Source organism: Amblyomma mixtum, chromosome 3 (genome assembly GCF_055824585.1).
Source record: "Amblyomma mixtum isolate Tamu chromosome 3, ASM5582458v1, whole genome shotgun sequence".
NCBI classification, from domain to species: domain Eukaryota; kingdom Metazoa; phylum Arthropoda; class Arachnida; order Ixodida; family Ixodidae; genus Amblyomma; species Amblyomma mixtum.
Window position 1 is genome coordinate 27637290 of NC_143014.1, and position 25681 is coordinate 27662970.

A 25681-nucleotide genomic window follows, 5' to 3' on the forward strand; every position below is an offset into this window, starting at 1 on the left:
GTTTAATGCCATTCAAAGGCACATTTTCATGGCCTTTGCAGGCTTATTGGTAGAATTATTAATTATTTTTTTTGCCGACCTACCTCAACAACGTGCTAGAATGATCGTTCAGATTCTAAGCGCATGGCATCTTTGGCGGCGCTGCAATGTTTGCCCTGCGCGCCGCTTTTCCGAACACAGTGAAAGATGCGGCAAACAGCTATCTCTGGTCAATCCTAGAGACTGCGACGTCATGAATACTTTTTCTAGCGATAACGAAGGAGCAACCCGTGCGGTTGACCTTACCAAATGCAGGCTCTTCCGTAAATTACCCTTGTAGGGGCCACTGATACGCTCCGTCGATATTCGAGCTCTGGCGTGCAAAATTTTTCACTGGAAGACAAAAGGAAGGAAGAGAGCATGGGATGAGGTTAACCTCTGCGGCTAAATCACAGGCGGCCTTGACGCCAAGCATCTCACAGCAGGCATCACACCGCGTGTGTGGGGTCATGTTTGACAAGCCGAAGTACCGTACGGCTGCACATGTGTATGAAGCCTGCAGGGATTAACGAGCCAGTAAAAAAGTCTCTTTGATAGCCAAGCATTGAAAGGTACAGCTTCTTCAGTGCACAGACCAGAATTTTTTTTTTTTTTTTTGCACTCAGCGGCAGCTACAGATATTCAATACCGGTGAGGCTCGAAATAAAACCCCATCTTGCGTACAGGGATGTCATCAATTTGCTGTGCGTGCGTTCTAGCCAAAGTTGTTTTTTATGCATCATTTGCCTCAATTATTGCATTTCATCTGTTGCTTTTATGATGTTCCTTCCTTACAACAATGCCCCAGTGGGGGCGCTGTAGGTATTCTGAATAAATAAATAAATAAATAAAGAAATAAAGAAATTTCTTTACTGTAATTACGTGCAGTTGTCCTCAGCTTCAAGAAGTGCCCTGTTAAGAAAGACCGAATAAAGTTCACTAAAATTTCTTGCATGTCAGTGAATGTTTGTAATGCACTTACTGTCGGCTACGAGCTTCCTCGCAAGTAAGCTCCTAAAAACTTCTCCCGAGGTTTTAGTAAATCCTGGTCTAAGGCGGCGCTGGTGCATGCATTATGAATAAGATGACAAAAAGGCCATTCAAACGTAAGGGCAGCATACCATTATACTGGTACAGATTGTGGTCTCTGTCACACTCAGTCTCAGACAACTCCTCTGGTTCGCCTAAGTCATCGTAAGGGACTTTTCGGCAAGCGCCATCTTTAAACCGCGAGGAGAGCTTGCCACTGGAAGAGAAGAAGTGACAGAGGGAAACCGGGGCTTCACTAGCAGCCTCTGGTGTCATCCATCCATACTGCATGGACGGCTCTGCACACACACACGAATCAAGCCCGCGCGCGGCACTGCCAGCACGGAGGATGGGCAGGTGGGGCTTACCTCGAGTACGTCTCCTCTCTGTACTGGACCGGAGACGTGGCATCTGCGTGAAAGGTGCGCCATACACCCAGTCAGGGTCGTGCTCTCAGAAGTGTTGATTGGCTGTAATTCTGGTGGCTTCAATAGTTGTTTCAGTCATTATTCGACTTGATGCAAAGGGTCACAACACACCGAAGTAGGAGTGCGCTTCCTTCTATATATTTTTAACCTTACGGCAATCATACATCGGCCAAACTGGCCGGTGTCTTAATGAAAGACTTAGGGAGCATGGAAACAATGTTAAGAACGCGGCCCGCCACATAGGTATTCACTGTCGTGAGTGTTCATGTTACCCGTTTTCAAAGACAGCCAAGTAGTTACTAAACATAAGGATAAGCTGGCACGAGAGATTATTGAGGCGTCTGAAATCATGAAGCTGGGTGCGAATATTATCTGCACTCCTTCCGTTGCCATCTCGTTGAAAGAGCACAACTTTCTGATATCAAATGAGCGATGTACACGCGATAGAGCTGCATGCGCATAGTGACTGGGTTTGATACTTTCCGCTCTTCTCTGTCTCTTTTGTTTTTTTCTAAGGTGCAAAAGTGTATATATATGCTGTTAGCATCCGGAATAAACATTTGTTGTCAGTTCAGCGCTGTGTTCGTCCCCTTCTTCCCTTTGGCCCGGTGCCGTTGCGGTGCTTCACTAGTTATGGCAATCAGTCTGCAGGCGCTCACTGCGAGACCACTGCACTCACGCAAGCCGTGCATGGTCTTTACATTATCTCTTTCCCCGCCTGCTCTCCTTCGTTTAGCAGAATGCGATAAATTGCGCGAAGGAAAGCTACTGTGAGCGTGTATAATGTCATTCAAAGCGTGAGGGAAAGAGGACTGCCGCGCTGGCAACGTCGCGAAGGGCTGCTCCACCAAAACCGGGATTGATAAACATCTGTGTTCTCCTACCACATTTTGTATCTGCTTGTTGTGATCAAGTTTTTAAGGTACATGAAACCAGATGCCGAACTAAATCATATCAGAATTCCTTCTTTCCACAAGTAATATCTATGTGGAACAAGCTTCCTAAAAACATGGTTAACTGCACATCTGTGGAAGCGTTTCAAGCGTTTATTCATAAATTGATTTTATCCTAAGACAGCATAATTCAATATACACGAGTGTGTGCATGCTTTTGTTGTGTGTATGACTGTGGTGTTCGAATAGTCCCATCACCTGACTATGGCACTTGTAATATTTGATGTTGTTGTACGTCCCTCCTGCAATAATGCCTTCGGGCGCTGCAGGAATACTTGAATAAAGAATGAATAAAGACTGCAGCAAAAATTGCAGCTTGGTCGATTCCGGTAAGCGCGCGCATGCGCAGTGCGCTATGTGAAATCGGTTTGTTAAAAAGATGGTTTATGGGGTTTAACGTCCCAAAGCGACTCAGGCTATGAGAGACGCTGTTGTGAAGGGCTCCGGAAATTTAGACCACCTGGGGTTCTTTAACATGCACTGACATCGCACAGTACACGGGCCTCTAGAATTTCGCCTCCATCGAAATCCCACCGCCGCGGCCGGGATCGAACCGGCGTCTTTCGGGTCAGCAGCCGAGCACCATAACCACTGAGCCACCGCGGCGGCCGGTTTGTTAAACAGAAATAGAAAGCATGCTTCTGACGACGGTTCTTGTCGACATAGTTGAAACTACTCGTTGCTCAGTTTGGTGTTATTGAAATTGAAGGTTGTGGAAAGACGCGCAAAAAGAAAAGAAACTGATAAATGCTTTCTAAACTGCAGCTAGACCCCAAAACCGTTCCGTTTGTGCAACCCAATATAGCAACCCCGCTTAATCAGCCGTCAGTGCATCTGTCGCATGTGGTCCCTTGTACGCACGGCCTGTACCTTTCGATTCCTCTCAAACTTCAAGCGGTGCTCTTTCTCAAGCGAGAGAGAGAGAGAGAAAAAGGACGGATCCCAAAAACTGCAGCTGCGATCAAGTTTCTTACCTTCAAAGTCTTCTTCTGTGCCTCCAGTAAGAGAGGGGTGTCTTGAACTGGTCCACAGCTGAGCATACTGCTCATTCGAGGCGTCCGTGCCATTTTGCTGCAAAAAAGAAAAACACGAAGTGATGAAGCGCAATCCTAAACAGTACTTTAAAAGTGATGCGGATTGAGCATAGCGGTACCGCACATCGCTTCCACCAGACGCTAGCTGCGCCAGTGCGGCATGTGCATGAGCAGCACGCTCGGTACCGGTAGTGGTAGTGAGGTAGCGGCAAGTTAAAACGTTCTGCTATCTACACATGCGCACAGTAGCCGTGCGTAGCGGTAGCGCCAACAGTAGCAGCCGAGACTTGAGAGTTGTAGCATAGCGCCATCCGCGATCAGCTATTGTGATCTGCTTCTGCGCGCCGCCAGTGCGCACACGCTGATTTGTACCGACGCGGCAGATGTGCCCGCATGACGATTATTATTACTGTGACGGCTTATGGCTGTTCCGTTCGCAGCGGGTGAACACGGCATACGTATCCTACCAGTTGACAGAAAAAATCCAGGGGGGCACTTTGCTGACCTAAAGTGCGGTGAGGCGAAAGCCTTAGCGCGGTGTTGCTGCTTGTGTCACTGATGTGTGGTTAAGATGTTAAGCTTCGCCTCTAAGAGTGGAACGCGACAGCGTCTTGCAACGCTGCCAGGGAGTCCACAGAACGCCATCGCCCGCTCGGCTCTACGCATCGTCGGTAAACTGGTTTTTGAGGAAAGGAAATGTGTCTGTCTCGCATATCTCGGTGGACACGTGAACCTCGCCATAACGGGAAGGGAGGAAGATGGAAGTAAACGAAGACACGGCATTCACTAGACGCGCCTTTGTTTATTCCAAACCATCGAGCGGGCGTTGAGGAGTGGTTAGCGTGCTCGTCTCGCATTCCGGAGACCCTGGTTCGATTCCCCAACTCGACCAAATTCCTACTCGGTTTTATCTATTTGTCTGGTTTCACTAGGAAGCTTAAATAGGCTAAATTTCAACCAATTGAAAAGCGTGACATTTCTGTCGCCAACTCCTGCTTACAACGATGAGGCATTAAAGGTTTCCGCCTTAAAAAGGATGAAAGAGAAAAAACAGTGGAAAAATAAAAAATAAAAAGCAACAGAAGGGGGCGAGGAAGGGCGGCAGCTGGCGCCATCTGGCGCCCTCAGGGCGATGTGCACTTGCGCGCTGACGGCGCGCTGTACGCAGTAAGCGGTAGAGGTGACGGTGACTGTACGCGCGATGCTAAGTGTCCCTAACTGTACACAGAAACGCTATGCTCAATGCCGCTAAGAATCGCTAGTTTTTGAGGTTTAAGAGGCGTACGGTCTAGAGTGATCAGTTGTGTTTTATAAATCAATCAATCAATCAATCAATCAATCAATCAATCAATCAATCAATCAATCAATCAATCAATCAATCAATCAATCAATCAATCAATCAATCAATCAATCAATCAATCAATCAATCTTTCCTCTTGAACAAGAGCAATTCTAACGTTGCACTGTTCAACACTGCTCGCCAAGATGACAGTTGTCACCGAATGAATTGCGGGCCTCATATGAGTGGCTGTTCTGCGAGACTTGGCGACGCGCAAAAGACGGACGGAACTGGCGAAGCACAAATCATAGGACTGGTGCTGTCTGTTTTTCTTCGTCTGTCCCGTCCGCATTTTTTTGCGCGGCGAAGGCTCTAGCATGATGATCTAACTGGTCCAAATGAAAATTTCATCGGCTATCCGGAGTTCCGCCATTCCTTTTTGACAGAGCAGCACTAGAGAAAGAGAACAAAGACAAAAATATTTATTCCAGTGTTCGCAGCATAGGCGCCCTTGAGGATGCTGTTCTGTGCGTTGTTGTCATTACTTTGTTCTCTTCTCACCTGGTTCTTTCCGCAAGAAAAAAATAACCGTTGAGCTAATGCCGCAACACCAGAATAAGCTCTCCGGCGACACCGTCTCTCCTGTATGCTTTGCTATTGCAGACGTCTTGTAAGATCTATTAAGTTAGTACGCGTTTAAGTTTAGCGAAGTGCACAAGGAGGCCGCTGTTGTCCATGGCAAGGAAGCCTGGCGACATTTGTTAGTCAAGAGAAAACTTGCCTTTCCGCGTGGAGCGCCAAAATCATCTTGGCGTCGCTTGTGCAGGAATCATGACAGCCACATTGCATCACGTGCCAGCGTGTGCCCAGTCAGTAACCCTCAAAGTCCGCCCGTGGGCGCCTTACCTTGAGGCGGTGCGGCACGTCGTAGGTGTGCTCCTTGGCCCCGCGGGAGGCCCGACGCAGCGTGCCTTCGTCCTGGGCCGAGCGGCCGCCCGCGTAGTACGCCATGTGGCTCGTGGCGTAGGGCGACGGGTAGTAGAACGATTCGCGCTGCGACTCGTACATGGCGTCGCCCTTGGTCGTCTTGCCGTACGTGCTCAGACACATGTCGTCCGGCCGGCCGGGGGAGCCACGCGCATCTGCGCACCGCCAACCACTTGGCTACAGCCTCGTTCGCGCTTTCTACTCTGCAAAAATTCAGTGCAAGCTAAAGAATAAGGTATTCCACAAACTGCATTTCATTCCGGAATATATGTTATTGCCCAAATGACGAGTTTAGGGAAGCGCATGCTTTCAGTTGAATGCTTGAATGAAACATGTACTACGGTGGTCTGCAGCGCCTTCATGGTGTTTGAGCACCATACTGACTGTACTCACGATGGTCGTGGTGGTGGTGTTTGTGTGCAGGCAGCGGGATTACAGTAGTCTGTCGGCAAGCGCTCCGCTGGTTTATCTGACACTGTCCCTACAAGGCCAGTGTCCTCTGAAAACTTCAAGAGCATTTTTGCCAGAGCTCACCGCTAATTTCGTGAACTGTCAGGGTACACATTGCGACAGGCTTCGTCCAGTGGAACGCTTCATCTTCTCAGGTTGCTCAAGGTTTTATAACATTCTACTTAGAACTACGCGCATATCATGGGGTGAACAAAGAGTTGATATTTTTCGTTCTGTATTCATGGTTTTCTACGTAACGTGAACCTTATAATAAGGGAGTAATTACTCATTGGCATCCACCCGAGCGCAGCCATACGGCTACAAAGGAAAGCTATACAGCTTTCTCAGAAACTTCGTAGTTAAAGAAAAATACGTCCTGGTTCGGGGTTCGAACCCGGGATCACTACTACACCAGAGCAGTCGCTCTACCAACTGAGCTAACCGGGATGGCAAGCTTACGGTAGGGCGAGAGCGAATTGATCAATAACACGAAGTCGGAACTGTGTTGGTCAAATGTTTCAGGGGAATCCCCCAATCTGGGTACAAATCTACTCCACCTTGGGGGACTCCCCTAAAGCATTTGACTAACGTGAACCTTGGGTTTAAAAAAATTAAAGTGGAATGGACGTTTAAACCGCTGGAAGTAAGCACAGGAGGTGCAAGCGTCCTTAGCAATACTGGCCTCCAGGCCTCGGTTATAAGTGTAGGCGTATTGCAAACTCTTCTTGAATAGTGTGAAGGAAGTGCACCAATCCATAGAAAAGCGCAAGGCTGCTATCGCTCGCGAGCTCTGATAGCGACCGTGGCTACCCAGAAACTAGTCCACCGTGTCAGCAGCCAGCAGCGGAGCGCTGCTAGGTGCGAGGCCTTCGACATTGTGCTCCTACTGCGGAAATTTCGTATTTTGCGCCATTTTGAAGTTTCTCTCATCGCTCTATGGATTTTTAATTGAAACTTTCCTCGTATCCATCCCGGTACTGAGTTTACTATTCAGTTTTGGCGAACAATTAGAGCCCCCCCCCCCCCCCCCCCCAAAAAAAAAAAAAAAAGCACCCCTGTTTGCTCTGCGCGACAGCGAGCAATGCTGCATCAGATCCCATTCCCGTGACACGTTCCAGTTTTTCGTTCTTTAACCGTTGACTCATGTTAGGTATAGGAGGCTGTGTGAGGTGTACACATATAGTGTACATAGTGTAAAATATCTGCATTGGTACGTCATTCCTAAAGAACGCTATCTTAAGAAAGATGTCTAAACGACGCGTATTTAATCTCTCAGAGCCTAAAACTTTGGAGTTGCCGACAAGTAAACTGAAGGTTGAAACAGTTGGAGTATGTTCATTTTTTGAATATTCCGCGCAAGCCTCTGTGCGATGTCAGTGCACGTTAAAGAAACCCAGGTGGTCGAAATTTCCGGAGCCCTCCACTATGGCGTCTCTCATAGCCTTAGTCGCCTTGGGACGTTAAACCCCATAAACCAAACCAAACCTGAGGCGAATTTAAGCTCGCCGTCTTAAAATATTAATCTTTTCATCTTCACCAGCTTTCAAAGAGAGAACAGAAAGTAGACCCGACATTAAGAAAATATAATACATTGTCGGCCTTACAAGCACTACAATAGGTTGTGGGCATTTGGACTGTTATCGTGTCACAAATTTACCTAGGCTGATTTCAAGCCTTTAGCCATCATGCCCAGGACCGTTTCGAGGGCCATTCATGGACGCTCATCGAGTATGATGCGTATTCTGCGGGAGATATCCCCTGTATTGCGTATCATCAGTGTCACCCTAAAGAACTCATTTGGAAAGCCTCGGCAATGTTTTTAGTGCGAAAGCACTCATACGGTCACCTCACCGGCCAAGAATCTAGCCAGTTTTGGATCTTGTGCCGTTGCCTAGCAACAGCGATGCCACGTTGAGTTAAAAAAGAAATCACATTAATATTCCCGACTGGGAGTCAAACCAACGGCGGCACGAACAGATCAGCTTTAAAGGCCGCTGCGCGAGAGCACTATGCTATCGCCGCAGCCGAACACGCCTTGTGTGGAACTGCAACGCACTCTTGCGCTGTGCATTGCACATCGTCGTCTTCCTCAGTTTCCATCTGAGCCGCGAACAGATCACATCAACTTAACCTCGATCAGAGCCTAACCTGAGTCTAATATCGTCGCCGGACGTGCCGACGACCCAGCAAAGCAAAACCGCGAGGCAATCAAGCTAAACGCACGTTTTCGCACGTCTACTCGATGTACTAACGTTAAAACCCCGCCAATTTTTTTGCTCGCCGTAATGATATTCAATGCTCACCAGTATAGTTCGCTCCCATAGAACTCTGCACGTCAGAATGCAGCAAATTAAGAACCGCAGCTTTAGAGGCGTGTATTTTGGGTTGCTGTACAGGCTTTTCTGCAAGGTCATCGCCACACGTTTCTTCCTCAGCTCAGAGCTCAGTACAGCACAGTGCTGAACAAGTTCCCTAACAGGCACCGACAGACCAATCCGGGAGTAGCTGCTTTAAAAAGTGTACAATCATCATTTACTTCTGAATGCCGCCAAAGTCAGCTGTGCGTGAAGTCGGAAGAAGGGGATACTTCAAAACTAAAAAAAAAAAAAAATATGAGAATGCAATTCTTTCTTTATAAGGTGTTTTGGCTCTTTCGCGCCTCAGCGTGCGGCACAGAACGTTTTCGCATCTCTCTTCAGGAGAGCCACTGCGCCATCCTCTTCGTGTGCGAAAGTGCGCGGAGCTCTCTGCGCTATCAGTGTGGGAAGAGGGCGCTCACAGTTGTCGGAGGCGGCGTCAGGCAGGGAGTCCCCGCGCCGCTTCCAGACGACCACGAACGAGGCGACGGCCGCGATGACGACCAGCACGACGGCGGCGCAGAGCACGGGCACGAGCAGCGCCGCGTCGTCCAGCCGGTTCCCGGACGAAGAGCCCCCGGCGGACGGAGGCGGCACCGTGGCGCCCTGTAGCGTTAGCGTGGCGAACTGGTAGTCGGCCTCTGTCCTGCCGGCGTCGTTGAGCGCCACGGCAAGTAGGTCGTGCCACGTGCCCGGGCTCAGGTCGCTCAGCTGCAGCGTCTGCTGCTCCGGCACGATGTGGTTCGAGACGACGATCCAGTCGCGCGTGCTCTGCGGCTTGTACTGCACCACGAAGTGGCGGATAGGGCAGCCGCCATCGGCCCACGCCTTGAGCTTCACGCTCGCCGACGACATGTTGGCTGACACGAACGAGTCGCTGGGCGGAGCCACGGGCGCTGCGTAGCGACGGGCTCGTTAGCACCGGGCGCAAGCAGACTATGCAGCTATGCACATAGCGTACTGTCGTTAGAATAAGCTCCAGGAGAATGTTCCTTCGAAAGTCATAATGCAAACTTGGACACGAATGCATGCGCTGTGCCCATCTACTCTTTGCTGCTCGGTTTCCAAGCTGAAACCTGCGAAATCCTGATCTCGACAAATCACGATGCTGTGGGAGGGCAGTTACGTTCTTGTAGGTCAGAATACACCATGTGTGGCCATCGAAGCAAGCTGATGGGAGACAATAACGAAGTACACGTACCTTTGCCCTCTGTGGTGACCTCCACAACAGGGCTAGGCTCTCCGCGGCCGATGTCGTTGAAAGCGGTGAGGAAGAGTTGGTAGGTGGTACCGCATAGCAGGCCGTCGAGAATTTTGTTCGTCTGGTAGCTGTGCAGCTGCTCCTCCTTCCATTCAGACGCCGAGTGCTTGTAATGAAGGATGTAGCCGGTCACTACGCTGTCTTTGCCCGCTGGCTCCCAGCGAACATGCACGGACGTGGACGTGGTCGCGATCACCCGCAGCGGCGGAGAGCGTGGCGGATCTGCAAAGGCACAGTAAGCGATCGCACCCTCATTTCATATTTTTACTACATGGTTTGCACTTAAGAAAAAAAAAGGGAGGGGGATTGGGGGGGGGGGGGGGGGGTTGCAGATGTTTCGCAATGTGTGAGAGGATTCCTGCTGGTTGGATTCTCCGTGGCATTAGAAGTCCACAGTACGCAACCAGACTTGGTAAGTGCGCAACATTTTCTGCTTGGGAACGCAGTCGTGAATAGCCACCCATGCAAGAGGTTTGGTTTCAGGTATATGAGGTCATGACTACGATCGTCATCATCAGCCACTGCCATTTGCTCTAATCTGCCCAGCTGACTCTCTGCCCTCCCCTTCTCACGGAATCCACTCCGTCACCTGTTTATCTGTCCTCCGATTTGCATTCTCTCGTCTTGATTTCAGCTAGGATATGTCACTGACTCCACTTTGTTCCCTGACCCACTCTGCTCTCTCCCTGTCACTTAACGGTGCCCCTGCAATTTTTTTTCCATACCTTGCTGCGTTTCCATCAGTTTAATTCCCTTCGCTTCCAACTTCCTGCCCCATAGGTGGATACCGGCAAGACACAACTATTACATACTTTTTAACCTTGAAACATCCTGGTAAGCTGCTGTTCGTGAGCTCACAGTACCTGCTAAATGCATTTAACCAGATTCCTATTCTGCTAGCTTTTCCATTCTCAAGGCACAGATCTGTGGTCACTACTTGTCCCAAATAAATGTCTTCTCTTAACACAATCCAATACCTGGCAGCCTATCGTAAACTGGTTTTCCCTTTCAGGACTATTGAAGAATACTTTATTTTTTAATTCAACCATTCTGCTTTGAGTGTTAAGTCCTCAATTATGCGCTGAAATCCCTCCCCCCTCCGAGCTATTTAGCAACGAAACATCATAAGAAAATCAGAGGTTACTAAGGTGTTCTTCATTAACTTTAATCACCGCCTCTTCCCGATCTAACTCTCTGCATACCTGCTGTAAACAGCCAGTGAATAGCAGTGGAGAGACTGCGGCACCTTGCCATACACTCTTCTTGAATGGTAGTTTATTGCTTTTCCTGCCGTCACTGTGCAGTCCCTATAGACAATTTTTAGGAGCTTTAGGTACTGCTAAGAAGCGTTGTTTGTTTTCTTTTCAGAAACGAAAAAACAAAAACGCTTCGCGGCAGTGTGCGTCCTCCACACTGGTTACGTAATGCCTGCATGATCCCTTAGGCTTTGACCGAATCAGATGTTTTTTTTTAACTCTTTTAACATCGCGCCGAAATGCATGCGCTTTCGAGAAGCTTGCAGGCAAAGCCACCCCTGCAGAGCACGTAACTCGTCGAAATAGCCAAAATTTGTTGGGCCACATAGCCGAACGTAACTGTTAGGTTTGATTTGCATTGGTTTTATGGGGTTTAACGTCCCATGCTATGAGGAATGCCGTAGTGGAGGGCTTCAGATAATTTAGACCACCTCCGGTTCTTTAACGTGCCCTGACATCGCACAGTACTCGGCCCTCTAGCATTTCGCGTCCATCGAAATGAGATCGCCGCGGCCGGGATCGAACCCGCATCTTTCGGGTCAGCAGCCGAGCACCATAGGCACTGAAGCACCGCGGCGGCTTCAGAGGGTAGCTGTGCTTTCGAAATTCTAAAAACTGAAATGGATATTACATACTTACTACTCTTAGTACATAAGAATGCTAACAGTAATAGTTAGAAACTTAACTGCTCAGTATTAGTTAACCAGCCGACTACTTTGCCCTGACAGTACTATGCCGAAATAAGCAGTTTTCTAGGTCAAAAAAGCCTATTTTTAAACATCGCAGAACATCTTAGGTGAAACACTCGCTATAGGCCCCGACCGCCGATCGGCTCTACTGCTACTGATGGGCAGTGCCATCTCTGGCAGAAAAAATAGAAACCGGGAATACCCACTGCGCGCTGTCTCCTTTCGCCGCCGCATTCCCTTTCTTGCGTGCACGTGCAGAACTGTGTTGCTGCATCTGCGGCGCGTCGCAATGTACCGTCTGCAGTGCGGCTTCAAAAATTTCTGCCAACTTGACAGCTATTTCGGAAAGCGAACTTGATTAAAGAAGTCGTTAGTCATGTGTACTCTGTTTAGCAGAGGATTGTCAAGGACGAAGCATGACTGTGCGGGCTTACACAAGTCAGCGATCACATCGTTTACGACGTGTACCTCGGGGTAAATCCGTCATCAAAATACCGAACGTTCTGTAAGCACTGCGAAACAAAGCGACGCACTCGACCGATGTTCTCCGTTCTGGAATATGAGGTGTATGCTTTAGTTGTTTCGATATGGCATCCTTGCAGAAAGTAATCGTGTTCTGTGAGGGATAAAAGTTTTCGGCGTGCGAGAAAAGAAAAAAAAATCCTCCACGGCCATGGCATATTATCCACTGAAAACCCTAGGAAGGTAGGAGACACGCGTGCTTCATCTGTTGGAAAACCAACCGCTGAGTTGCGCGCGAGGCAGCTGAACTTTAAGCACTGCGAGGCTAGGCGCCCTTCCCGGCTCATTATTTTGGTTCTCACGCTTTGTGAGAATATCGGATTTACAGAGGCAAAACCTTGCTGCGCGAACGCGGCGTTCAGGGCGCGTGGTGCCGAACCACAAGCGCGCGCTGTGGTATCGTGCGCGCGACACGCTCGCGTGAATAGCGTGGACGTAAACACACACTCGAAACATTGTACTGAGTGTTTTACATTAGGAACTTTTAAGCAAACTCTTTTGTCTAAATTTTGGCTTCGTACGCGCTCCTGGAGAATTGTGGCAAAGGTGAAAGTTTGAATTTAGCCACAAAAATCTGCGCCGTGCCATGTTGCTGAATATTTGTAAAGGCAAGTTTGGGAAGCCTACGCTGTCTCAGTCTTATTCCTTTCTCTCAGAGCTGGCATGGCCATGCCCGCGAAAGCTGGAACTTTTCGTTCGAGAAGAAAAATGCGCCTACAAAGTTGGCATTAAAGGCCACTGCAAGCACGCAGCTACGGTGCGCTTCCATGTAAATTATCACGAATTAAATTCATGCAGCAGCCAGCCCCCGAAATGGGGCAAGCGAAGTGGGAAGAGGCGCCTGTAACAGGATGTTTACACATCCTGGTACAGTTTAACAGGTGTATCGCGTCCCTTGATGCTGTCTGCACTGTTGTGGCACTGCACGAAGCAGTCCGCTTTTGTCATTGCGAAAATGCCGCTCAACATGCCTGTCGAATGAGCGCACCAAAGTAGCGGTGCAGCGTCCACTGCTGTGCCTCGGCCGTAGTGGAGAGCGCGCGCGCGCCACCGCCTTTAAAACCGGCAGCGCCAGCAGCGCGTAATTCCAGTCGGCTACTGCTCGCCGCCAGGGGAGGAACGTGGCGCTGTCGTCGCACGACCACCCTGGGTTCCCTATACGGGCTCATTGTATTCTGCACATTTCTCTATAACCTGAATGATAATGCGAATGTGGTCTGTTGTCGAGCATATTTTCCTGAAAAATAGCCTGTTCTTATAGTTGACTGAGTTTCTCTAACTTTATGGAGTGTAGGACAAACATAGGCTTCGCAAAATATAAAAAAGACAACCTTGTTTGGCCAAACATCATACCCAGAAATTTTGGACAAGCGCATTTTTCAACGGGAAATCCTTTACGAACGCAATTTTTCCATCAACACATCAGCAGATTTCCCCTCGCAGGATTGCATTTTTCTGAGCACTATTAACTTTGTTCCTGTTGTCAGAAATATTTTCCGTTGGTTTTCTATGGTATAGTCTTAACTACTCCATGCGAGCAATTGACAAACTTTAAACGAAAGGTTTTGCTACGCCTCGGAAGAATGGGCCATTACCTTCAGTATTTCCATAACAGCACATTGTCCTTGTCCGACAGTTGCCTCACAATTGAAACTGATGACAACAAATCCTAGACTTTGAACTACGTGGAGCGTGTGCGAGTACTGATAGATGGCTGCGCACGATAGCAGATGCCTTCTTATAGTGAGCCTGCGGCTGCAAAGAGGCAGTGTATAGCGCTTGCCACTTGCCGTATTCGTAGGTCTTGACAACGATTTCGTCGGCGGCGGGACCGGCCCCCTGGCCGTTGAACGCTTGGACGACAATCACGTACTTAGTGTTCTTCTGGAGGCCGCCTATGACAAACTCCTCCTTGACGCCCTTGTTGTCCACCTCGACCGTCTTGTATATGAAGGGCTCGCTGGTGCCCTGAGGCTTGTACCCCACGTAGTAGCCGCTGATTTGCATGTTTTTGTGGTCGTGGTGTGGTTTCTGAAATGAATACGAAACATTTCACACGACGTGGCAGCGTTGGAAAGACAGCTTTAGCTGCTTTTCTTATGTGGTAAACTTTACGTTGGACAGACGGGCCGTTGCAGCAATGTGCTGTGTTGGGTTTTATGGCGCATAAGGGTACATCAATGTCCGTCTGAAGGAGCAGTTTAAGTAGTTATTGTCGCACGATGCGGCACATTGCAGGGAATACAAAGAAAAAAAAATGAAAGTCAAGGAAGAGTGCCGCCCGCTTTTCTTCACAAACTATAGCATACTATTTCGCCACAAGATTTGTGTGACACGAGAGGCCATGGAAACAAATTCAATCAAAAAGAAAAAAGCAACATGATGTGTCACCCGGCTTTCTGTATCACTTGCAGACTGCGAATTTATGTACCTGGATAACACGTGAGCATGTCATGACAGCGTCACTATTAAGAGTGCTACTGCTCTGCCCAACTTCGTGTATATTCGTTCTCTAGATGTCCCAATGAAGTTAGCTGACACCCTGCGCGCGTCCTCTTTTTTTGTGTTGAGTGAACTTCTTGCAGCGCAGTAGCGGCCTTCCAGTTATGACACATGAGATGGCATCATCGTGGTATAGTTGGCCGTCGTGTATACACGACGGTGTCTTCTGTTTGGCCGAGTTCGCTAGAAATACAGCATCGGTAGAACCTCGCCGTGATGGCGTTGGGATTGCACGTTCTTGAAACCACATTGGTGGTGGTGGGTTTTAACGTCTTAAAGCAACGCCTGGGATATGAGGACCATGTAGGACTCCGGATTAAGTTAGGTCACCTGGGGCTCTTTAACGAGCGCTGCCATCGTGCAGCACACGGATGTGTTTTGCATTTCGCCTCCACTGAAATGCGGCCGCGGCGGCCGAGGTTCGAACTCGCGGCCTCCGGATCGTCAGCTGAACGCCAAAGTCACTGACCCACCACAGCGGGTACAACTGAATGGAGATACTGGACCTTTCTGTACAGTATTTTAAGAGGTTCATGAGCTGATGCGCTTCTAACGTTACAATGTGATGTTCAATAGGGCATGTAGTAAAATAGACCATTGCCCCTATACTGATAATGGGGTCGACGCATATAGAACATGCTTCAGTGGATGCGTAATTTAGAGGTCGGGGTATATTCATGAGTGTCGAATATTCTAAGGACTATATAATATGCACACTTGGCAAAGGACCTGAAACAAAGCGAACGCATGCAACCAATTAGAAAACAACCCCGCTGCCGAACTCACCCTCCAGGAGAGTTTGATGGAACTTGAGTCTAATGCAGCCGCGCTGACTTGCGATGGAGCTTCCTGGGGCGCTGCAAGGCGCAATGTAACGTGTTATTGCTACCCCTTTGAGGACCTCTACCGGGTGGAGTAAAACACTTTCGGGCAGTGCAACTGAGTACAACCGAAGAAGCCATGTGAATAATACCCACATTCAGTTGACTGGGTACAGCTTGAGTGTGCGCTTTCAGTTCATTGACACTGTGTCAAAGTACCCGAGAGAAAAGTTATGCACTGAAGCATCTACCACTGTGTACTTTTAAATTGAGCAATACCGTCACTGACCAAGTCTAGGTGAAGCACGACGTTACGGAGTCCGCACGGGTTCAATGATCACAACTGGAAAACAAGTGGGTGAAGTATAAAGGCGAAGTTTGTGACGTAACAACGACTTGTAGCAGATCGGTGCGGTCTTTTACGTGACATTAATGGTATCGAGCGTCGTCTGGTTGAGCGATGACTGAGGTTTCGCTCTTTGGCTAATCATCGGCATCAGCTGTGCTTGCCTATACTCTCTCCTTATGTTGTCTTTTTTGCACTATGTTAACATGAATGAGTACCGGCTCTCCTCGTTTTCTGTCTTTCGTAACTGTCAGTAATGTGTTTTCCTTCACATTCAGCGGACTGCAGAGCGTGGTTCAAGCAGATGCGCCATACTTTCGTGCTACTAGTTCACGTATGCCTTAAAATTTTGTCATCGAATCTATCATGTGCAAACAGTACGGATCACGGAGTGTAAAACGGGGTCTTGGCGGCGGTATAGGCTAGGCGCAGAATACTCACGCAGATGGGGACCATGCAAACGGCATAAGAGCTATGCGAGGCGTTGCGCACTGCAATTTACAAGAGTCGGTAAAGGTGGGGAACACGTCAGGTGGTAGGGTGCCCGCACAGAAGGCATTAGCTCTTACCTTCCATGTTTGTAGTGACCGAAATAGGCTTGCTGGGCGTGGATGATCCGAGGTCGTTGTTTGCGATGACCTTGAACTGGTACTCGGTCACCGGCTGCAAGTTCGTCACCGACGCCGTGGTAAGTCCCCCCGGCACCGAGATGCGTCGCACGGAGTCGTGGTCGTGCCGGCCGCCCCCTGAGATCCGATCAGTCCCATCAGATTATTTATTTATTTATTTCAAGTTACCCTCTTGGCCCAGAGGGCATTAGAGAGTGGAAGTGATGCAGCAAAAAAAAAAACAGTGCAACATACGTAACAAACAGTGCGACAAAAATGTAACAGAGACAACAACTAACAGAGGCTAATGTTATGGTACAGTATTTCGAGAAAGCGAGATAAACAGTAATAAAAAAACGACATATACAAAAAGAAAGGCAAAACTGAATACAGGCGTGAACAGGAGATTATTCCCGGGGCTCGTCTGAAAAACAGACGGTAACGTGGAATAACAATCTAAAAACTAAACAGAAAGCACTGACATTGTATGGGAAACATAGCTAAAAAATGGCAACACTCGTTAATGCTGGTCGTTAAAAAACGGAGAAGAAAGTAGAACACAATATGAAACTACATAAAACACACAACAATATAACTGAAAACTTTCAAACTAAAGGAGTTAGAACAAAGAAACTTCTATGCTTTGTAATGTAAGCATAACTTTTTCTTGAAAACTTCGGCACTGTTTGTAAGCACTAACGCGGCAGGCAGACGATTCCACTCTGTTGTTGTTTTAGGAATGAATGAATATTGATAGGATGTAGTGCGGAAGTGAGGGACTTTGCACGGATTATCGATGCGCGACGATACATATGTAGGTGACGTGATCAGTGCATTTTTTAGAATTGGATTGGTGCGGTAAGTTTTGAAGAAAAGGCGCAAACGGAAAATTTTTCTGCGCAGCGACAAGGATGCTATTGATAAAGTTTCCTTCATGAGTGCTACGCTTGATAAGCGACCCTAGTCACCAAGAATAAAACGTGCGGAGCGATTTTGGACTGCTTCAAAGGCATTGGTTAATCCGTCGGTATGTGGGTCCCATACTAATGAGGCATATTCGAGTTTAGAGCGAACAAGTGTTTTATAAAGAATTAGTTTCACAGATGACGGTGTCATAGAAAAATTGCTTTAATATAGCCTAGCATGTGGTTAGCGTTTGCGATAATAGAAATAATGTGTTCATTTTAGGTCAGGTTTGACGTTAGAAAAACGCCGAGGTAGTTATAAGATCTTACTGATGTTAGTCAAGCATAATTAGGAAAGTAAGAGGGAGGGCGTACAATTCCGCGGCGTGAAAAACGCATTAGTTTACATTTTGTCGTGTTAAGTGTCATATTTCATGTTCGGCACCAATCGGAAATAACATTAAGATCACCTTGAAGTACAGCTATATCGTTAGTAGTCTTTATTGCCCGGTAGACGACACAATGGAGAAGTTCCGCACATTTCCGCTTTATCTGTGCGGATTATGGCGGTATTGGTTCTGCAGTCTCCAGTAGCGGTAAAATCCCTCCCTCCCTCCCTTTACTTCACTCACTCACTCACTCACTCGCTCGCTCGCCCGCCCGCTCGCCCGCTCGCCCGCTCGCTCGCCCGCTCGCTCGCCCGCCCGCTCGCCCGCTCGCTCGCCCGCTCGCCCGCTCGCTCGCCCGCTCGCCCGCTCGCTCGCCCGCCCGCTCGCTCGCCCGCCCGCTCGCCCGCTCGCTCGCCCGCTCGCCCGCCCGCCCGCCCGCCCGCCCGCCCGCTCGCTCGCTCGCTCGCTCGCTCGCTCGCTCGCTCGCTCACTCACTCACTCACTCACTCACTCACTCACTCACTCACTCACTCACTCACTCACTCACTCACTCACTCACTCACTCACTAAATAATTCAAGCATGCTAGAATTTCAAGCAATGACAACGGGCACCAATGGAAGGCAGCGAAATGTCGGATTATAAGAGGCTGAAGACAGCATATACTGATATACAGTGCTATTTTTTTAACATTTACAGATTTTTATTTTAAAAACCGTGTGAGAGTTTCGTCGTTGCTGTTGGTACATGTACGTTGTACAGAAAGGCAGACATTGTGTATTGCGTATAGCTCAACAAAAGACGACTCATTAACAAACATCGAGTAGTTAACTTTAACTTTTTATTTTAAGGGCGCAAGGTTATATTGTGCAATTGAAAGCTGTCAACACAGAAGGCGAACCCAGTTTTTCAACTTTATGTAACGGCGTTGCGATTTGAAGTATCGAGCGTAAAAAATACGCCTTTGAAAGGTTACTGAGTTGGCTTTCCCGCGTTGCGCATTTAAAACTGGCGTCGCTGCGCGTAGTGTTTCCGCCGAAAACACATTCATTTCATCTACATCATAAAATACAGAAACTTCACCTGTATCTGCTGCTTCAGGAATGCGAGCGGCGCCATTTTATATATGTGCAACGCCGGAAAGCCAAATAAAGGAGCTCTCAAAGGCAGAAATTTCACTTTTCATACTTCGATCCACATTGCCGATGCAGAAAATTTAAAAACTGGGTCGCCTTTGACGTTGATGACCCACAATTTTGAGAATATAATTTTGAGCACTGAAGCCAAAAAATAATAATTATAGTCAATTAATCGTATCTTAGTTCTGCTCTATAGCGTGCACAATGCCCGCTCTGCTTAACAATCCAGGTGTGCAGACCACAACGACGAACCTCTCACTCTTTTTAACGCGTTACAAGGAATTGATTACTTGCAATAAATTACGTTTTCTTCAAATATTGAGATTGCTTTTTGTAAGGTGAAACGTTCTCGGTAATCGAATTCCTTTTATTTTTCAGTAAGGGATTACTAGTAATCTGTTGCTTTTTTTTGTCCAAAAACAAGTTTAACTAGTGGTATAACTTGCTGCGGAGAAGCCGCCCGCAAGAATGCCCTGACTAGAAAGCCCGAGCGCTCAGCCGCTGTGTTTCGCGCTTCGCATTTCAGCACGACGACACAGCGGAACATCATAATTAGGTGAGCTTGGGTTTCGTCCCTCTGAGCTCAAACAAATAGCGGAGCGCGGAGGATTGCGTTGCTTCAAGACACTGCGAAAGGTAGGTTAAGGTCCGTGTATATTAGTGCTAGGTTAATATAGGATGGATCAAAAGTAACTTAATAGTAAGAGATTACTTCTCTGTAATTGTTTAGTTACTTTTCATGGACTGCAATTGACCGCTGAAATCAGTACAACACTGAAATCAGTAACGCTGAAATCAGTAACGCTGAAATCAGTAACGTGTACAAGACTGTTGAAATCAGTAACGTGTACAAGACTGATTTAAAATAAAAATACATAAATGCAAAAAAAACCACCCGGCATAACAGCCACCTAGTTAAAGTTAGCCTCCGGCGTTTTATGACATCTTTTTAGCTTATATATTGCTTATTCCGGTTAACCCAGCATTCAACAAATAATTTTTGAAAACCAGGGCATAACTAGAAAAATAAACCCTCAGCAGCTTCCAAGCTCGAATGTCCATGGACTGAGTTACGAAGTGAAGTGCTTTGCTATGATTAGGAGGCTATTACTGCTTCCGCTGGGTACGAAATCCCCGCCGAAGCAGTTCTCTGCGATGGGACTGGGCGCGCTTCACTCACCCGTTGGCTGGTAGACGATGGAGTAGCTCGTGATGGGGCTATTGCCGGCGTATGGCGCCGTCCATACGAGGCTAACCACGTTGCTGGTCACTTCCGCCACTCTCAGATCCTCGGGTGCATCGGGAACCTCTGCGGGTCACAGTGCGGCCACTTATGAGGCGCTGAGAGAAAGCTCTGGGGTCAGATGCGCGGGTGCCTCTGATACCACCGAGTACCACAACGCTAAGTCCCCCCTCCGGAACAAGATGCCAAAGTGCCCGACTTCTTCCCGCTGTTTTTTTTTTTTTTTTTGGCAAACGCTTATGCGAATGGAACGAAAAGGCTGTCTCTGTCATTTGTGTACTTTGCCTTCTGATTTTATACGCTAGGATACAACTGAAAGGACCATTTTGATGCATGCGCACTTGCGGGAAAGAGTTAAAAAATTGGAGGGGAAACTTAAGCTTCGCCTTAAGGCCATGACGGGATAGCGTAAAGGGTCAGTTCCCATATATGCAAAAGGGGATCATTCTCTACTTTACATGGACAGATCCCTGGGATACCCCTCCTGGCGCAGCGGTGCAGCGGTTAAGCGATGCGCCGCTGACCTGCGATGGCAGGTGCTCCTAGCAGTGGGCCTTGTGCTGCGTAAGTTTCTTTTCTCAAGCGACCAATCATTAATTTACCTGCCACCTGTCACGGTGAGCAGTCTGTTCACTATCCGGTGGGCAGGTTGTGACTGAAGCCGCAAGGTCACGTGACCTTCAGTGCTTGCAGTGTCTCCCCTCTTGTTCTGTGTTCTCTGTCTTAGTTTCGCTGTTTTTCCACCATGAAGGTCACGTGACCTATGTGGCCTACCTGCCTTCTAGGTTGCTCTCTGGGGACCACCTGCCAGAGCCATGCCCGTGATCTTTCGCTCCCAACACCGACGCCGACACCGAATTATCTGGGTAATGGGGTCTTTAACGCTACCGCATTAGAAACACGATTTCAGCAACAAAGCTATTGCTGTTGAGATGGCTCCCTTCTGGTTATACAGCTTCCTGGGAAGGCTTGAGAGTGAAAGTACCAAGTTCTAAGTAAGCTTGCTCAGCAGTACAACCGCTACGTCCAGACTTGTTTCGTCTGGCTTGTTAATATTAGCAAGGTGAGACAATATGCTCTTTCGGCATGAATTGGCACGCGAACAATATGTACGAGCGACAAACCTCTCCCTCTTTTGCGTGTGTCCGTATATTTTCACCCACTACTGTCTTAAACCAAATTCATCTTTTGAACCTAACAGTTACGCCTAGCGCATCAACCTTCATGGCTAGCCTTCGATGTTGCATCACTGGCTCGAATAACAACACGCAAGACATGTTAATATATTTAGTTTCCATTTATGCTGACAGCGCTCTTAGGCACTCTAGCTGTAGGCAGGCAAAGCGACGTCTCAAAGAACGAGGACTTGTCGAAAAATTCAAAACATGTCCGGGACGCATGGACATGTTTCCCGTCCATGTCCATGTCCGTACAGACAATGCCTGTATCTTGTTTTTCACTGTCGGACTCGTTTTGCAACACCCACGATTCCTTGCCACGCTTTACCTCAGGGAAGCGACGTCGATTAGTTCGGGAGAACACGGGACTAGTTCGCTCACTGTAGTTTTAAAGCACACAGATACAACAGTACAGAAGATGAACATAACACACAACAGCGAGTACGGGCGCTCACGCAGCCAGAGGTTCCTCGGCTGCTGCTGAGTATATGCTGAGTGTGCGCACGCCAGTGATTCGGCCGCTCACCCTGAACGATGACGCGGCTGCTTCCGGTGTCCTTGCCGAAGGGGTTCGACGCGGTGCAGCTGAAGGTGGCCGAGTCGCTGCGCTCGGCGGCGCGGATCTTGAGCGTCGACATGCGGCCGCGGTCGTTGTTCTCCTCCTTTAGCACGTACCTGGCGAAGGAGGACGTTTACGGCATCAGAAAGGAAGGGGAGGCCCTTTGCACAGCCAGCTGGAGACAATAGACACGACATTTGGAATGTAGCTCGGAGTGAGAACTGCACGCGGTCACCGTTAGGGCCAACGAACGGGCAAACCTTGTCAGCCCGATGGAGAGCAAATTCGAATTGCCTAAACATTTCGTGATACCGCGGCCCAAAAGCAAAGCAATAGAAGCGCAGGTCTCTACATAGCCGATTTCAAGCCGGCTTTAGATATTCTTGCCTTAATTTGTACCATAAAGCACTGGGCCTGGTGCGAAATGCGCTGGGTGAGGGCTGACGGAAACTGACGAAAATAAAGTAGCTGCTGTCTCGTACCTATACTAGTTCGTTGTCAAATAGTCAATATCTCCTTCAGCCGTCGTGTCGAGAGATAATCAACGCAAAAGTAACGTTGTGAACCAAAACTGAGGTTAGAGAAACGTGAGGTGTATTGCGACGAGCAACAGACAACCCGCACGCGAGTGTCGGGCGGAGAACAGCGGCGCCATTTTTGGCGTCACGAAGAGGAGGCATGCGGAATTATGCCTTGTGCCTTGCTGGTCGGCACATCTACCCAGCTAGCCACCGTAGTTCAACTTGAATGCATTATAACACCAAAACATTAACTTCCAAAATACTAGTGTTACAAACAGAATAACTGAACTGGAGAAGGGTATTTTTTTCCGATAGGCAGGAACGCTGCCTTATCCATACCCAACAGTTCTGGACAAAACCATTTGTGAACCGGGAAGAGTTTATGAACGCAATTTTTTTATGTATTCCAAGATTTCACTATAACAATCAGTATATCTGCAGATATCCAGTCGGCAGGCTTGCATTTTTCTGCTGTTAACGTTTTCGCTATCGTCAAAAGCGTTCCCCACTGGTTTTCTATGGCAGTCTTAACTGCTCGATGCGAGCGATGGAAACACTTTAAAATAAAGATTTTGCTACCCATCGCCAGAATGCACCATTGCCATAATTATTTACGTAACAGTACCTTACAATTTTCTAATATGCAAATTTTTTTTTCTCCAAGAATGTTGAACATGTTCAACACAATTATACAGTTTTTAGCCGTTTCCTAGCTATATTAATACGCTCATGAGGTAGAACAAACTGTTCAGGACAGAATTTATCGGTTGAAGGCAGGAAATAAATTAGTTTAGAGGCTTAGTATGCTACCAGCAGAGATTATTGAAAAAAAAATGGTAAAAAAAAGCACAGTGATGAACGCGGAAGCTTCAATTCTCGCCTGATAAAAGCCAACAATGGTAAACTGCTCCTTAATCATCGTCCGCTTTATCTGTATTCTAGTAAAGAGAGAAGGAAAATGAAAAAGAAAGAAGTATGATTTTATTGGAAACTCGAGAGGTTACTCATTTTAATTCCTCACAGTTCTGCGCTCGCATTGCAGGACGGGCGGCAAGGGACGAGTGGGAGCACTTCGAAAGGTGCATGCAAGGGTGACGGCTTGCGACACCGGCGACGGAGAGACAGCAGTGCAGTGGCATGGTGTATACTCTCCCGTGATGTCATCAATCGCTCATTTGAAGGTTCATTCGCCGACCCGCCTAAAAGAAACTCCTTCATGGTACAAACTCCGCGACAAAGCGCTGCATGTCAGTTGGGAGGAATGTAGCAAGCGCCAAATTCCTCACAAATTAATTTCGTCGCCACCAGTGCCGAAGCCTATTTGCAGCCGAAGGTCTTGCCGGTGAAACGAGGGAGAGAGAGAGAGAGAGAAAAAAAAAAAGAAAAACGTCCTCATGTCGCCAGTGGTTGCGCACAAGTCGCCCTGCTCGATAGACACGTGCAAGGAAAGTTACTGGTTAGCTGGATTATGAAAGCGTGCTTGCTTATTTTTTTTTGTGCCGCTCTCGCGGTGCCGGGAGAGTCTCTTCCCTTCTCTCGCATGGCAACTCGCTGGAGCAGCGTGCGCCTCCGGGCTCGAATACACGCTTGCTTCTGCGGGATTTTTCAGTGGCGAGAATTAATTAAAGCAGCGGCCGTAACCTTGGCGTAGGCGTCTCGAGTGACGTTTTAATAAGAGTCATGGAGTCGACGGCATCGCTCCGCAAAGCACGGATCGGTTTCAGGCGCAGCGCGCGCCTCTGCTGGCGGACGGGCGTAATTCCAAAACGCGCTGCTTGCCGCTGCTCCGAAATTCAGGCGCGACGGACGGCGTCGCGGAACGCGCTCGTTGGCTGCGCGACGGTGTCAAAAGTCGCCGAAAGTATTTATTTGCGCGCCGTGTTCCTCGTCCACCCGAAAGCAAATACCAGAGCGTGGCGCCAAGGCGCACGAAGGCTATTGGAAAACATGGAGTGCCCTCCTATATTCTTACAAAATGATACGCCTCCCATAAGATAAGCCAAACTTGTCAGCAAAGCTTGCGCACGTTGCAGGAACGAAAGTCAACTCAACCAGCATTGGTGGCGGTTGCCTGCAGAGCAAGGTGGGATATTTTTATTTTAGCTTACTTATTTGCCTAACACAGACTGTTCCGCAATAAAACGCGACGCATAATGCTTCTTTCGGCTAAACTGTTGAACTGTTCGATGTCAAATTTCGCACAGAAATGGCATTTGGTCGGCAGAATTGTTTTATGCTGCATCTGTTTCGGGTGTTCGCCTGAATCGATCACAGAAGACGGATATTTGCGTCGCCTGCGGCGACGACGAAACAAAACGAGCCATTATCTCGGCGATTGCACTGGTGGCGCCATCTCGTCTGTCGGCCGTAGAGATTAGGCAAAGAAGGGGGGGGGGGGGAAGGGGTCAACCCATAACATCGTATGAATACTAATAACGGCATCTGTTCTTTTTTTTTTCTCTTCAAGATTCGCGCTTTTTATTGACCAATCGGAGGCGCAGTAGCTCAAGATCGACAGTCACGGTGCAGTAACAGCAATGCCTGTTTTTGTCTTCCAACTGTATTCTTTGTTACGAAATTGAGTAACGTGTGCTGGGGAGCCTGTGCACCTCCCCATATGATTGCAAGTTCTGTAATAAGTATTCAGTGAAAGTGAATAAATGTGTCTCTCTACAAGCGCGTGATAAATCCTAATAAGGGAGTAATTACTCATTGACGTCCACCCGAGGGCAGCCATACGGCTACAAAGGAAAGCTATACAGCTTTCTCAGAAACTTCGTAGTTAAAGAAAAATTCTTCCTGGTCCGGGGTTCGAACCCGGGACCACCGCTTCACCGGAACAGTCGCTCTACCAATTACAAATCCTTTTCACATCTCTCAGATACATATGTCACGAGAGACCTTCCGGAAAATGCTTCAAAGGAGTAAAAAAGCTTACGAAGTTGCCACCTAAGTGCCAAAGTGCCAAGACAGCACAGAACGAACTCAGAGAAGGAGTCAGCCAGCTCCGGCTTCTAGATAGCACAGTTCCAACACTTCCTCTTTTAACAAATATAATTTAGCGCTGTAGCTCGACTGAACTCTTTTCGTAGCTATTCAAGTGTTCTAGTAACCTAATCTCACCGTAAGAAACAGGAAACCTCCGACGTTTAACATTTATTCTTAATACTAACATTTTTTTGTTTGACTACTCTGGCAGAACTGATCA

The 25681-nt window shown here is 48.1% G+C and overlaps 1 protein-coding gene across 1 annotated transcript in view; it reads right to left on the reverse strand.

Annotated features, from left to right (window-relative positions):
• The window catches only part of LOC149349505 (cell adhesion molecule Dscam1-like), a 522475-nt gene that overhangs the window by 7201 nt on the left and 489593 nt on the right, over window positions 1-25681 (reverse strand). The window contains exons 14-25 of the mRNA XM_089578475.1: window positions 21920-22068; window positions 20153-20281; window positions 16502-16678; window positions 15552-15622; window positions 14054-14294; window positions 9737-10018; window positions 8958-9431; window positions 5648-5883; window positions 3403-3499; window positions 1416-1458; window positions 1140-1264; window positions 286-372 (exon numbers count right to left, since the gene is read on the reverse strand). Coding sequence (XP_089434601.1) covers window positions 308-372; window positions 1140-1264; window positions 1416-1458; window positions 3403-3499; window positions 5648-5883; window positions 8958-9431; window positions 9737-10018; window positions 14054-14294; window positions 15552-15622; window positions 16502-16678; window positions 20153-20281; window positions 21920-22068 — 2089 coding nt within the window. The 3' untranslated portion in view covers window positions 286-307. The remainder of the gene's footprint in view (window positions 1-285; window positions 373-1139; window positions 1265-1415; window positions 1459-3402; window positions 3500-5647; window positions 5884-8957; window positions 9432-9736; window positions 10019-14053; window positions 14295-15551; window positions 15623-16501; window positions 16679-20152; window positions 20282-21919; window positions 22069-25681) is intronic.